At 61.7% G+C, this 14,410-nt stretch overlaps 1 protein-coding gene across 2 annotated transcripts in view; it reads left to right on the top strand.

The window, feature by feature from the left end:
• The first annotated feature begins 3,015 nt into the window (after nt 1–3,015).
• PHF2 (PHD finger protein 2) overlaps nt 3,016–14,410 on the top strand; it is an 87,114-nt gene continuing 75,719 nt past the window's right edge. For both annotated transcript variants that reach the window (XM_087444803.1, XM_087444802.1), the window contains exon 1: nt 3,016–3,178. In XM_087444803.1, the coding sequence (XP_087300929.1) occupies nt 3,081–3,178 (98 nt within the window). In that variant the 5' untranslated portion in view covers nt 3,016–3,080. The remainder of the gene's footprint in view (nt 3,179–14,410) is intronic.

The following is a 14,410-nucleotide window of genomic DNA, read 5'->3' as shown; positions in this document are numbered from 1 at the left end:
AGCCAAAAGATGGAAGCAACCCAAGTGTCCAGTAGCAGTGAAGGGATAAACCAAATGTGGTCCATCCACAGTGGAATATTATTCAGCCTTAAAAAGGAAGGAAATTCTGATGCCTGCTACAATATGGATGAACATTGAAGACATTATGCTGAGTGAAATAAGCCAGACACAAAAGGACAAATATTGTGTGATTCCAGTTATATGGGGTCTCTAGAAAAGTCAAATTCAAAGAGACAGAAAGTAGGACGGTGGTTGCAGGGGCTGAGGCGGAGTGGGGAGGGAGAGTTTAGTGGAGTCAGAATTTCAATCTGGGAAAATGAGAAAGTTCTGGAGATGGATGATGGTGATGGTTGCAGAACACTGTGAATGCCACAGAGTTGTACATTTAAAAATGGTGAAAATGGTAAATTTTATGTTGTGTATGTTACCACAATTGAGAAAAAAACCTGCAGTAGCATTCAGCACAGTGTTAAGTGAGCGAGTGAATAAACTCGTCCTGGATCACGCTGTTGGATAATAAGGCGAATAAAACACATGCCGGCTTCAGATGCTCAGGGCACCAGGCGACAGGTGCGTCATTGGAGGCCTCGGTGGAGGGGCAGCGGGTCTCGAAGCTTGGGAGCCCACCTCCTTCCCCCTGCAGCTGCCAGGCCACTGGGGTGAGTGTGAGGTCTTGATGCTGGCAGACTCTTGGGTGCTGCGCCCCTGGAATGGGGCAGACTTGGCTGGCGGGTGTTGAAGCAAAGGGCAGACCACCAGGAGGGGCCACCGAGCTCGGGGGCAGAGTGCTAGGCGCGAGCAGCCAGCGAGGACCCCTGGACTGCCCAGGCCACCGCCCCCTCCTTCCTGGCTCCTTGAGAGTAAGTTCCCTTTGCCCTCCTTCCCCTTCACGAGGCCTTGCCCGTCCAGGCCCTGCTCTCAGGTCACCTCCTCAGGGGCTCTCTGCCTCGGCCAGCCACCCCCCACCTCCTCCCCCTACTGCCGGTTCCCCAGGGCACGGTGGTGCCCAAGCCGCCAGGACTTGCGTGTGCACGGTCTCCCTTTACTGCAGTGGGAGCCCCCCACGGCTGGGCCTACCCCTCTCGAGGCCACAGCACTGCCTGCTCTCAGCAAGGGCTCAGAACATGTCCAGGTAAAGGAATGAGAGGGAGGGACGCCATGGAGGAGAGGGCTTCCTGGGGGGAGACAGAAGGGAAGGCACAGGCAGAACCCCAACAGGAAGAGTTGGGACTCGTGCTGGGATTTGGAGTCCGTGGGCAGCCAGGGAAGAGCTTTGAAGAAAGGAAACTATCTCAGTGGACACGGCTGCACACAGGACAGGTCAGGAGGGCAAGGAGTGGAGGTGGGTGGGGCCCAGTGCCGTCAGCGGTGAATGGCCCCCAGGCCTGTTCTGTGTACTCGGGGTGTCTGAGAGGTGGTGGAGGGGCCGCAGCCCAGCTCAGGCCCTCGGGAAGTCTGGGCTCCTGGTTTGTGGCCCCCACTCACCAGCCAGCTGACCTCCTCCACGAGGTATTTAACTGCTCCAAGCCTCAGTTTTCACTCCTGGAAAATGGCAGCAATACCACCTCTCTATGCCACGTGTCTAAAGACCTGTCTCTAAGGTGGTGGCAGTAACACCTAAGGTGTCAGTGTGAGTGTGGGGATTTGCTGAGTGCTCCTGCACCCTCGTAGCCACCAGCGGGGCTTGGTGATCTGGGGCACAGATGGGAGGCCTGAGGCCTGCTGTCCTCTCCGCCCCTGAGGTCAGCCAGGCCTGGGGCTCTGACCAGGGTTCCTGGGTGGCTCCAATTCCAGATAATCTCTCTCTCTTTACAGAGCTGAGCTGTGCCTGCATGCTCCTGGGTCCCCTGAATTCTGTCCTCCTCTGGGGGCTGGGCATCAGGGACGTCCAGGATGGTGTGAGGGAGGGCGCGCTGTCCCCAGCAGGAATGAGGGGGAGAGGGAAGTTGTATTCCAACCAGAAACTCAGTTGGAGAAGGCAGGAGGGAAGGGAGGAGGAAGGAAGGAGCAGGAGGAACCCCTGGCTACTCCAGGCCCTGCTGCTGGGTCAGAGTCACAGCCAAAGAGTTGGTCCTCAGCCTTTGGAACCAGGAAGGACATCCTAGGGGCCTCATCCCACACCCAGGGGGTCTCCCGGGCTTGCCTATCAGCTCCTCCCACCTTCTCCCCCACACTCCCCCACCCAGCTCCTCCTAGCAGGGTCCCCATCAATCTTCTTCTAAAGGGTCTTCCTGGCCCCCCTTCTCCCCTGTGGGGTCCTCATGTCGACCGTCTCCTCTGGTGGGGTCCCCTGGCCCACATTCTCCCCCAGAGGGACCCTCGGCCCACCTTCTATCCCGGAGGGGTCTCCAGATTGACCTTCTCCTCGGCAGGGGTCACCCGCCTGCCTTCTCCTGGTAGGGACCCCCTGGCCTGCCTTTCCTTCAGGTCTCTCCCTGCCCACTTTCTTCCCCAGAGGGGACTCCTGGCCCACCTTCTCCCCGGAGGGGTCTCCTGATCGACTTTCTCCTGGGAGGGGTCCCCCGCCTGCCTTCTCTGCAGGTCTCCTCCGGCCCACTTGCTTCTCCGGAGGGGTCTCCAGATCGACCTTCTCCTCGGGAGGGGACCCCCGGCCCGCCTTCTCCCCCGGAGGGAACCCCCGGCCCACCTTCTCCCCCGGAGGGGTCTCCAGGCCCGCCTTCTCCCCCGGAGGGGTCCCCGGCCCGCCTTCTCGCCGCGGTCCCCGGCCCGCCTTCCGCGGCGGGAGCGCGGCCCAGGCCGGCGGGCGGAGGCGGCGCCACCCGGGGCGCTGACGTAGAGGCCGCTCGGCGGCCGGGGGTCCCTTCGGTGGGGCCGCGGCTCCCCGCCCGCCGCCCCCGCGCGTCCGTCCCTTTTGTGTCCCGCGCGCGGCCGCCCGCGCACTCGCGCCCTCGCCCCGGCCGGCGGCGGCTCCGGGCGGCCTGCCCGCGCCGCTTTGTGCGCCCGCGCCGGCCGGAGCGGGCTGTCGTGCGCCCCCGGCCCGTCCCCGCCGCGGTCCCGCCCGGCCCTCCCCGCCGCCGAGCGGAGCGCAGCGCGGGCCGCGGGCGGCGGGCGGCGCGAACATGGCGAGGGTGCCCGTGTACTGCGTCTGCCGGCTGCCCTACGACGTTACCCGCTTCATGATCGAGTGCGACGCCTGCAAGGACTGGTTCCACGGCAGGTGAGCGCGCGCCGCCGGCCCGCCGGCCCGCCCGGCCCGGCCCGGCCCGGCCCGGCCCGGCCCGAGCGCGCCCCGCAGGCCCCGGCCCCCGCCTCCCGCCGGCCGCGCGCCCTTTTGTGCCCGGGGCGGGGGCCGGGGCCAGGCCAGGCCGCCCGGGCGCCCCTCGCCGCCGCCGCGCACAAAGCGGGCCCGCGGCCGGGCCGGGAAGTTGGGGGCCGGGCCGCTGACAGGGGCCGCCGAGGCCGGGCTCCGAGGCCCAGGCCCGGCCCGCGCCCCCCGCGAAGTTGCAGGAACTTTCCCCGCGCGACCCGCGGAGGCGCGAGTGGCGGCCCGTACGCGCGGGACTGGGGACGTGGGCCCCGCGCGCCCACCCCCGCGGCCCCGAGTCCGGCCCCGGCCCCGGCCCCTGCCGCGGCCCCGCCGGCCTGCGCGTCCCGGAGTGCGGGTGACAGGACGGTGTCTGCGGGTGCGGTGCTGTGGCTTCGCCGCCTCCCCCCGGGCCGCACGTCCCCCTTCCCCTCCTCTCTGCCCCAGACAGGGGCACCCCGGTTTTGACTTGAGCTTAGACTCCCTGAGGAAGATAGGGTGGCGGAGGTAAGGCTGGCTCTTGCCGTGGCCGTGACCTGGCCCCGTGCCTAGTTTTCAAAAGCGAGGCCCCTTGCCACCCAGCAGTAAATACTGGTGCCCAAACTGCTCCAACAGGTTCTCCGGTGGTGCGGCCTTCGCAGGACGGCGGGGCCGGCCAGACTGTGTGCCCTCCAAGGCTCCCGTCGCAGACCTGCCAGGAGCAGGGCTGGACGCAACAGAGGGGCACCTGGTGGCTGGTGGTCCTTGACCCCCAGGGAGGAGAACCTGGTGCTGGTTTTAGGGTGGACATTCCCCGGGCTCTTAAACATGGGCTGTGGCCTCTGTCCTGCCAGGTCACATGTGGGAGCCAGGCAGCCAGACGTGACAGGGCCTGCTCAGGTTGGGGCAGCACCCAGCTGAGTCCCTGTGACAGGACCCCAGTGAGGAGGGGGTGGGACTCATAGTGACCCACTGAAATCTGGGCCTCTCAGTCTGCCTTCCTGCGGGTGCCTAGGGCTGTGGAGACCCCTCCAGCCCCCGAGTGTGGAGCTGGGGGTGGACTCTGGGCTCTGCCCCAGAACAGAGCTGCTCTGCATGCCCACTGATCGGCATCCTCTCAGAGTTCACGGGTGGACCAAGGGGGAGAGCCGCCATCTGATCTGTCACGGCTCCTCAGTCCCGGAGATGCTGAGAAGCTGACCCTGAGTGCCCTGAAATGGGGGCCTGCAGAGCTCTGTGTGCCCAGGCTGGGGGAGCTGTGAGCGCTAGGGAGGACCTTTGTCAGACTTCCCAGGGGCCCTCCACCAGGTTGGGAAGGCAAGGCCAGTTCTGAGCTAGACTTCGAGACGGAAAACCCAGGAATGAGGGGCAGGCAGAGGAGAGGGGCTGCGGGCTGGCCTGAGGGGCTGGTGGCATCTGCTGGGTCGGCCCAGGCAGAGGCGAGGAGAGGCACACATCCAGGCACCTTAGAGGGCATGTTTTGGGGAGACCTTGTCTCCTCCTTTCTTGATTCTCGTCTGAGGTCTTTGCTGGGATCCGTTATGGACACAGATCACTTGGTCAGCACAGATTCATTTCTGCCCGCCGGGGGTGGTCCTGGGGCCTGAAAGGGGCCGTGGGGCACAGCTTCTCTGCACCTAGTCAAGGGTCCCTTGCGGAGGTGAACTCTGACGCTGGGACGCCTCCTGGAGTCCCCAGGGGGCTCAGGGCAGGTGCTTCAAGCGGGGAACGCAGGGTCAGGGGTTGAGACCTTTGTGGGCGAGGCCACGTGCAGCCCTCACAGCCCTGGGCAAGCCCCCAATGCTCTGGGCCTGGCCCTCCTCCTCGGTGACAGAAGAGGTGTGACGTGACCCTCGAGTTTCCAGATATTCCCGGATGACCCGCTCCTTCCAGACCCACCACCACCTGTGCTCCGGTGTGCTTCCTGCAGCAGCTGGCTGGCTCTGTCTTGTTGGGATGCTTTGTAACTGTTTATTCTGGGAGGATTTTAGCCTGGCCGGAGAGTTGCAGCAATGGTGGAGTGTCCTGGGCCCAGCGCCCGCCTCCCCTGAACCTGACGTCTCAGTAGTCCCACTGCGAGCATGGACAGTGAGGCCGAGACCGGGCGGTGCTGCCGACCCAGCTGCAGGCCTCTGCAGGTCCCTTAGCCGGGCCCTCTCTCGGTCCTTTCTCTGCTCCGGGACTCCGCACTGCGTTTCCCTCTCACGTCCCCTTGGTCTCCTGACCATCTCTTTTGGAGGAAGCTTTGGCCCGTTCTCTGAAATAGACGTTGGTGTGACTCGCTGTGGATGGTGCCTGTAAAAACAGACATGACTGTGGAAGTAACAGGCTCCTTCTTGCCCCCTGGGACCATCCTGTCCTCTGGCGCATCCCTGCCTGCGGGCTTGGAAGGGTCTCTGCAGTGACTTGCACTCACGGTGGCGAGTGTGCTGGGAGGGCGTGAGCAGCGTCGCCACCAGAGTGGCTGGGGCAGTCCCTCCATAGGGCAGAGTCTGCTCCCAGGATGCGCTCGCCTTGGCTGGAAGCCTCGGGCACCCAGCGCCCCTTTGGCGTCCTCTGGGAGGCCTCTCCGCTGGGCTGGGCTGGCAGCGTGGTTGGCCAGGAAGGCAGGAGTGTGTGTTCCGCCCCATGTAAACTGCAGTGGTCCCTCCTGGGCCCGGGCACCTTGTCAACCGGCCTTCACTGGCACCAACGGCGTTGTCGCCTGGGAGCTGGCTTTGACGCAGAAGGGTGGATTCTGTGGCTGGTCCCTCCGAGCTGTCTGTCTGTGTGTTTGGCACCACGCAGCCTTGGGGACCTTCCTCCCCTATTGGCGCCATGAAGCCACGTGGGCCGAGTGCTGGGTGGCTCCTCACGCCTGTGTCTTCCGCCAGACCCATGTGTCCCTCCACCCTGGCTGCAGCCAGGCGTCCGGTCGCTGTGGACCCGTCGCTGTGGGGGTGACCCAGGCGTCTCGCCTGTGCCCGCCCCGATGTGCGGTCCCTGTCTCTGGGAAACAGGATGATGCTGTTGAAGCATCAGACGCCCTGAGCCTCCTGGCCCTCCGGTGCCTGTCCTGTGGAGCTGGAAGGGCTCTGGAGGCATAATCGGTGAAACGCATTCTGAAGAGCTGGCAGCTGAAGGTGCTGAGTCCTTCAGGGACTGAAGCTTCCTCTCTTCGTTGGTGAGTGTTTACGGGGCGTGTTATGTGCAGGCTGCAGGGCTGGCTGTGGGGGTTCCTGGAGTGACAAGGCAGATCTCTTCCTCTTATGGGGTTTCTTCTCCAGGACTCAGACTTGTAGATCGGGAGGAAGTAGACAGCAGTCCTGAGGAAGCAGTCTGGGCCGGTGTGGCCTGGGACAGGAGCCACGCTGGGGGCTCTAACCAGGCGAGCAGGGGGAGGGCACTGAGGATTGATGGGGTCCCTCTGCTGCCATGGGGACATGTGGGGACGAGGGCAGGGGCAGGAGCCGCTGTCCAGGTGAGAGCTGACGGGCAGGACCAGGGGTGGGGGCTGGAATGGGGTAAAGGGGTGGGATTCTGGCCGGGATCCCCTCTGAATCCTGTGTGTCCGTCTGGGCTCCACTTGCCCTCCTTGCCGGGGTCTTGTCTCTGTGCCCATCTCCCCCAGATCTGGTTGGCCTTTGTGGGCTCTTGCTGTGTCCCCGACCCCACCCAGCCTTAAGCTTCTTGGGGCAGAGCCACGTCCTCGGGTCCTCACCCCTCACGGGTGCCCGGTGACACTGAGCAGGGCTCGTGGGAGGCCCTGTTGCCAGTGGAGTGTGGGTGCGCTTGGAGGGGAAGGAGGGCCCGCCAGGGTCAGGCCGCAGTGTCGAAATCTGGGTGATCAGAGCTGACAGTTGAATCCCCGAATCTGAGGTCCCCAGCAGGGGGAGGGCCGTCACGTGGAGGTAGAGCTGTGGTGTTGGACGTGATGAGGCGGAACGATCAATTGTTTAAAATGACGAGCTCTCCCTGTGTGAGTTTAAGGAGCTCCGGAGGAGGTGGGGCCGTCCTGCCAACTTGGAGAGGGCACGCTGGGCCCTGTCCCCGGCCCTTTCCAGGCGAGGTGAGTCTCGAGGGGACCCACCCGGAGTCAGGCTCCTCGTAGTCGCCCGAATGCTTGCTGTTATTGAAATCGTCAGCCGGGACACGCGTGGTGTGAGGCTCTGCACTGCACCACGTTTGCTTGGGGCCACTTGGCTCAGGTGTGGCTGCAGATGGCCTGAGATGCGGTAGAGGTCTGGGGGCTTGGTGTAGACCTGCTGCCCCCGGGCACGCTCTCCTCTGGGGCCGTCCCCTCACCCCTGGGCTCGTGGCACCTGGCCACGTGGCAAGGCCTCATTCCAAGAGGTAAGGAGGTTTGCTGTTGAGAGTGAGTATCGGCCAGAAAATAATGTTCTGTGACGGAGTGTGCTGGAAGAAACTACTCCTCAGGTTCTGGGGCAGGCGAAGCAGAGCCATCAGTCCACTTCCGAGTGACCGCCGTGACCGGCAGTGCTGCAGGCTCGCGCTCGGGCTGCCTTGAGGGCGGCAGGGTTAGGTCATGGTCGTCCTCTTGTTGGTTCCCGCAGTGACCGGGGTGGCAGGTCCCCCACTCCGAGCAGAGGAGGGCGTCTGTCTCCTCAGCCTGGCAGGGGCAGCCCCTCCGCCGGTATGGGGCTGGGTGGCCTTTGGCTTTAGTTATTCCGGCTCCAGGGCCTGAACGAGGACCGGGTGCTGACACCCCGTCGTGCCCGCGGTTGTGCGGATGCGACGTGGGTGGGACGGTCTTCGCAGCATGGGGGCCGGGTGCCAGGCTGGGGAGCTGGGCTGCTTGTCCCAGCTGTGCCCGGGGTCCCCCCGCCTCCCACTTACACTGTGTCTCCCTCTCCACACTCTCCTTCTCCGTCTTGCTCTGTCTCCGTCCCCACGTCTGCCGGCTTCGCTCTCAGCTTCCTGGCCTGTGGTGGGCGAGCCTGAGTGTGGCCTCCTGAATGGGGCTTGGCCCTGTGCCTTAGGGTGTAGGGTCTGCTCACTTCCCCCGAACTCTCTGGGCCATCCGAGGAAAAACAGTTAGAATTCCCGCCAGTGACTGGCTTGGACCTCAGAGCTCAAGAACCGAAGGTCTTTGTGGTGTCTGTCCAGCAAATGGAGAAACCAGGCTTTTATCTTTTTTTTAAAAAAATTGGGTGACATTCATATCCCATGAAATTAACTGTCTTAAAGTGTGCAGTTTATGGTATTTGGTGAGTTCGGAATGTTGTGCAACCATCACCTCTGTCTAGTTCCCAAACATTTCCATCACCCCAAAAGAAAACCCCGAACCCATTGAACAACAGCTCCCCTTCTCCCAGCCCTGGACAACCATCCGTCTGCCATCTGTCCCTGTGGGTTTATCTGTTCTGGACGTTTCATGTCAATGGAATCATACAGTGTGTACCTTTTGTGTCTGGCTTCTTTCACTCAGCGTAGTGTTCTCTTGGGTTCATCCATGTGGTGTATGTATCAGGACCTGACTGTTTTTTGTGGTGAGTACTACTCCAGTGTATGTCGAGACCACGGTTTGTTTATCCATTCATCTGTCGATGGACTTGGGCCCTTTCCACCGATGCTGTTGTCAGGAGTGCTGCTGTGAGTTTTCCTGCACAGATATTTGTTTGAAGACCTGTTTTCAATTCTTCTGGGAATCGCTGGGTCATGTGGTGCTGCTGTGCTGAACTTTTTGAGTAACCAACAAACTGTTTTCCACAGCGGCGGCACCGTTTTACGTTCCCACCACCAACATGGGAGCAATCCAATTTCTCCTCCTCCTCGCCAACACTTAGTTCCCATTTTTAAAATTACAGGCATCCTAGCGGGTGTGAGGGGTATCTCTTTATGGTTTCGCTTGTGTGTCCCTGATGGCTGACGATGTTGAGTGCATTTCCATGAGCTTGTTGTCCTGCATATCTTCTTTGGAGAAATGTCTATTGAAACACTTTCCCATTTTTAAATTGGCTTGTTTGTCTTTTTATTGTTGAATGTTAAGAGTTCTTTTCACATTCTGGGCATAAACCCTTATCAGATACGTGATTTTCGAATGTTCTCCCATGCTGTGGGTGGCCCTGTCACTTTTGTGATGATGTGCACTGACACACAAACGTTTTTAATTTTGATCAAGTCCAGTTTATCTTTTTCTTGTCATATCAAAGACTCCGTTGCCAAATCCAGGGTCATGACGATTTACCCCTTTGATTTCTTCTAAGAGTTTAGCTCTTTGTAGTTTGATTCACTCTCAGGTCATTTTTGTCTATGATTTGAGGGCCTTGCAGGTGGATGTCCAGTTGTCCCAGCACCGTGTGTGGAGAGACTGCTCTTTCCCGATTGAAAGTCTCGGTGGCCTGTTGAAATCGTTTGACCACAGAAGTGAGGATTTCTTTCCGGACTCTGTCCCGTTCCTGGGTCTGCGTGTTTGTCTGATTCCTGCATGTCTGTCCAGGGCACCACACTGTCTTGATTCCTGTAGCTTTGTAGTAAGTTTTGAAATCAGGAAGTGTGAGACCTCCACCTTTGTTCTTTTTTAAAAAATATCATTTTGACTTTTCAGACTCCTTGCAGTTGCCCGTGACTTTGAGGATTGGCCTCTCCGTTTCTGCAGAGGGGCTGTTGCCGTTTTGACAGGAAATGTGCTGAATCTATAGATCGCTTTGGGTGGTTCTGACATCTTAACAATAGTGCATCTTCTGATCTGTGAGCACGGGATGTCTCTCCATTTATTTAGATTTAGTTTCTTTTTAAATTGCTTTCAGCAATGTTTTATAGCTTTCAGTGTACAAGTCTTTCATCCCTTGGTCGGATTTGTTTCTAGGTGTTTTATTCCCCTGGATGCTGTTGTAGATGGAATTGTTCTGTAAATCTCTTTTGGGCTGTTCATTGCTGGCACTTTCACCCCTTTTAAAAAGAAGTCACCTTTTACCGTGTGGCAGCTGAATCTCCAGAGCCAGAAAGGTGCAGGGCGCAGGTGTTCACACTCGTGCTGCGGTGTGCACACGGCTGTGCACCCTTGGATGCCGCATGCCTGGAGCGCCTCTGCAGGCCCCGGGAGGGCGCTGTTCTCCTTTCTACCCGTAAGTGCTGTTGGGTGTAGCCTCTGTCACATCCCGGGCTGGGCATTCTCCGCACAGGTGTGTGGGGCTCCGTCTCGTACTGTGTGGGGCCCCTCGCGGGTCTCCACATCCTTCACCCTGACCCTCGAGGAGACCATGGTGGAGCAGTCAGGGCGCACCGCTGGGCATGTGGCCTCGCTGACCTTTGCACTGCCCCCGAGGGCGTGGGGGTGGTGGGCTGTTCTGACTGGGAGGGGAGCAAACGGGCCGGAGAGACCAGCTCGCAGAGGTGGACAGGACGATGTGACGGGCTGGGGTGGCAGCGTCTGTCCCAGAGCTCCCCCGACCAGCGCCCCTTCATCCATGAGAGTGATGGGGGTGCCCAGGACCCCAGGAGGCAGCAGGTCCCAGGGGATGTGAACCTGCAGGATGGGTCAGCACTGCTCCCTGGGCAGTGAACAAGTCCCGGGGACGGTAGCCTGGGCTGTTGACTGAAACTTATGCTGGGCTAGGCCGCGTCCCCGGAAAGTTTGGGCACAGTCTCTGGCCGTGTGCACCCGGGTCTGGGTCCCCTACCTGGGGCGCCGTTTTCTGCTTCACACGGAGGTGCAGGGTGGGCCTCGTTCCTTCTTGTGCCCGACACACAGCTCTGGACAAATGTGAGGGTCAGGATGGGCTTTGGGGACTGTCCCGGGTCCGGGTCTGAGCCCAATGCCCCCCACCCCAGGGCAGCCAGACCCTGCGGGAGCCTCCGCCTCAGCGCGGCTCAACCGAAGCCCAGCGACGTGACCTCCATCCTCGAAGATCTTCCTGTAACTTGGTGACTTCTCCCCACATGTGGCCTTCCCCTTAGAAGCCCCATCGAAGTAGAGTCTGGTGCAAATCTTGAATCTCGGGGAAGCCGGGCTGAGCTTCCTGGGAATGTGAGCGCGTCTGGGCGGGGCTCGGGGGCCTTTCCCTGCCTATCTCACCACTCTCCTGGGCCGCCCTGCCCTCAGCTGGAGACGACACAAATCTGTGGGTTCAGGCCCCCTGTCCCTGCAGGAGAGACTGCACCCTGGGGTCCTGGTGAGCGTGACACTGGCATCCTGGAAAAATCCAGAAACTGCAGTCTGATCCAGTCTGTGTCCCAGATGAGCAAGGCTGGGGAGGGGCGTGGGGCGCAGACGCTGGGGGGGCCACGGCACCACCAGAAGCAGCAGGGGCGCGTGTGGGGCAGGAGGTGGGTTCTCAGTGAACCTGCTGAAGTCGGTCCACTCGAAGACTCGCCCACCCGCGTTCCTGGAGCCTCTTTCCCGGAGGGTCCCGCACGGCCCTGGCCCACCACCCAGCCGCTTGGAGTCGCAGCTCGTAAAACAAGGGCCGGGTGGTGAGAGCGTTTCCTCCTCCTGCTGGTGCCCAGCGCGGGCATTTTCTGACTGTCCCCCTTCATTCTCTCAGCAGCTCCCGAGGGCACTGGACCTCGGTGTGCTTAGGAGAGTCCACCCAGGTCCCCAGCTGAGACGTGGCGCGTAGGACTTTGCCTGCCCGCATTCTCCACTGCAGCCACACGAGCAGCCGCCATGGTTTGTGCCCTTCCTGGCTGTGCTGGCTGACTGCGCTCATGCGGCGGCCAGGGCAGCCAGGGTTCCCAGGTCTCAGAAGGGCTCATGGGAGCCGAGCTTGGCTCCTCGCCTGGCAAGTGAGGGAGCCGTCCCTCCATCCAGCGCAGCACCTCGGCGCCTGGGCTCTGTTCTAGGCACCGAGGAAGGTGCCGGGTCCCTGAAGCACTGGTGCATACACCTGTGGCTGGCCCACAGGCAGTGCTGGGCACCGTCATGGCCGGGGCTGCTGGTGGGGCCTGAGGCGACCCAGAGTGTCTGGTGCAGGAGATGCGATGGGGAGGCGCCGGGGCTGGAGGCCAGGGGTGGGAGTCCACGCTTTATCCTCCACGCGGTAGGACGGCAACCGGGCGCAGCGTTCTCTGGTTTACACCTGGCGCCACGTTCTCTCAGGGCTGTGGGCCATGGATGTGGAGCCAGATGGAGACCAGAGACCAGCTAGGGGCCAATGGAGCCTGGGGAGGGGTGGGGGGCCCTGGGGTGAAGGGTGAGAAGCCTCGGGATGAGAGATGGGGGTCCCTGGGGGAGAGATGGCGGGCCCCGGGGTGAGGGATGATGGGGTTCTGGGGTGAGGGATGGGGGGCCCCGGGTGGAAGGATGAACGGGCCCTGGGGTGAGGGATGACGGGGCCCTGGGGTGAGGGATGAGGCAGCCCCGGGGGAGGGATGGGGAACCTTGGGGGGAGAGATGGGGGGCCCCGGGGTGAGGGATGGGGGACCCCGGGTGGAAGGATGACGGGGCCCTGGGGTGAGGGATGACGGGGCCCTGGGGTGAGGGATGACGGGGCCCTGGGGTGAGGGATGAGGCGGCCCCAGGGTGAGGGATGGGGGGCCCCGGGTGGAAGGATGAACGGGCCCTGGGGTGAGGGATGACGGGGCCCTGGGGTGAGGGATGAGGCAGCCCCGGGGGAGGGATGGGGAACCTTGGGAGAGATGGGGGGCCCTGGGGTGAGGGATGATGGGGTCCTAGGGTGAGGGATGGGGGTCCCCAGGGTGAGGGATGGGGCCCTGGGGTGAGGGATGACGGGGCCCTGGGGTGAGGGATGAGGCGGCCCCAGGGTGAGGGATGGGAGGTCCTGGGGGGAGAGATGGGGGGCCCCGGGGGGTGGAAGGGCCGGACAGGAGTGTCTACGTTGCCACCCTACTAGCCCCTCGGGCAGGTTGGGGTCTGTCGGGCACGGCTCCTGCCCTGGGTTCGCCAGAGCTGGAAGGCGGAAGCATTATCTGCCGTCCGGCCTCATGGTTCCCAGGGTGCCGTGTTGTCATGGCGACCTTGGGATCCCAGTCCCCATCTGGTCCCGGTGCTGCCCATGGCCTCTCTAGGGACCCCCAGCAGCCTGGGCCCTGACGTCTGTGCCCCCTGCCCACCGTGCGGGCATTGGGCATTTGCGTGTCGGTCCTGGGTGCAGACGTGGAGGTGGATGCATGAACGACCGGCCTGGGGGTGGGTGGGGTGGTGGTGTGATTGCGAGTCCAGGGGCCGCATCTCTCCCTCTTCTCTAAGCGCACCTGGGTACCTGGCTTCCCACCTCAAAGGGCAGGTCCAGTGCTTTCCACCTGACCTCAGGGCCGGCGGGGCCTGTGTCCTCTGCCCAGCTCTGTAGGCATAGGCTGTGGTCCTCTCTGGGCCTCGCGATGTCTCCTCCCAACTCCCACCCCTCCCCCCAAATCTCTGTGGTCCTTGAAGGCAGTGCTGCAGTGACCAGTGGAGCTCAGTCCAGTGAATCTCGCTGGCCATCTGGGCACGGGCGAGGGACAGACCTGGAGCCGGAGCCAGGAAGGCACTCCTGCCCGACCCCCGTCCCCTTCCTCCCTCCACGATGGTCCCTCTGGAGTGGCAGGTGGGTGTTGTGGGACCAGAGAGCGCCGCGGGGAGGTGCAGCCAGCGTCAGGGCCGCGGAGGAACCACCTGCTGGGTCAGAGCGTGCAGAAGGAGGCAGGCAGATTTGGGTTTTGTGTGAGAAAAAGCTTTGTAATAGTGACCCCCCACTGGACACCTGACAGGCAATTGTGTGTACGTGAGAAATGGTTTCTCAACCTCGGGTCTGTGGAGCCGGGACTCTTTGCTGAGCAGGATGCGGAACAGCATCCCTGGCCTCCCCCGCTGTCCCCGGAGCACCCGCCCCCCCGCTGTGCCGGCAGAAGTGCCCCCAGGCAGGGCCCAGCGTCTCGGGGACACAGTTCTGCCCAGATGGTGGCAAGAGGCTACGGGCCTTGTGCAGAACGTGTTCGCCTCTATCAGGTGGAAGATGGAGCTTCCATCCTCGGTCTTTTCTTAAATTTATGTATCGTGATAAGGAATAGCTGCGTTTATTCATTTAAAAATGGTTAATTGAAAGAATTTGCAAATGGAACACTAGCACATGGTTTTTTAAAAAAAGAGTACGCAAGAATACGTAGTGAAAAGCTTGTCTTCTTCCCGGAACCAGCTCGGTTCCAGCTCCCTTGGGACAAACTCCAGCAAAATTTCTGTTTATACAACATTTGTGTCGCACAACCACCCCTGGCTTTCCTCATGCA

Source organism: Ceratotherium simum, chromosome 20 (genome assembly GCF_057802395.1).
Source record: "Ceratotherium simum simum isolate JZ-2026a chromosome 20, ASM5780239v1, whole genome shotgun sequence".
NCBI lineage: Eukaryota > Metazoa > Chordata > Mammalia > Perissodactyla > Rhinocerotidae > Ceratotherium > Ceratotherium simum.
Note: the sequence above shows the minus strand (reverse complement) of the source record. Positions and strands in the feature narration are given on the sequence as shown.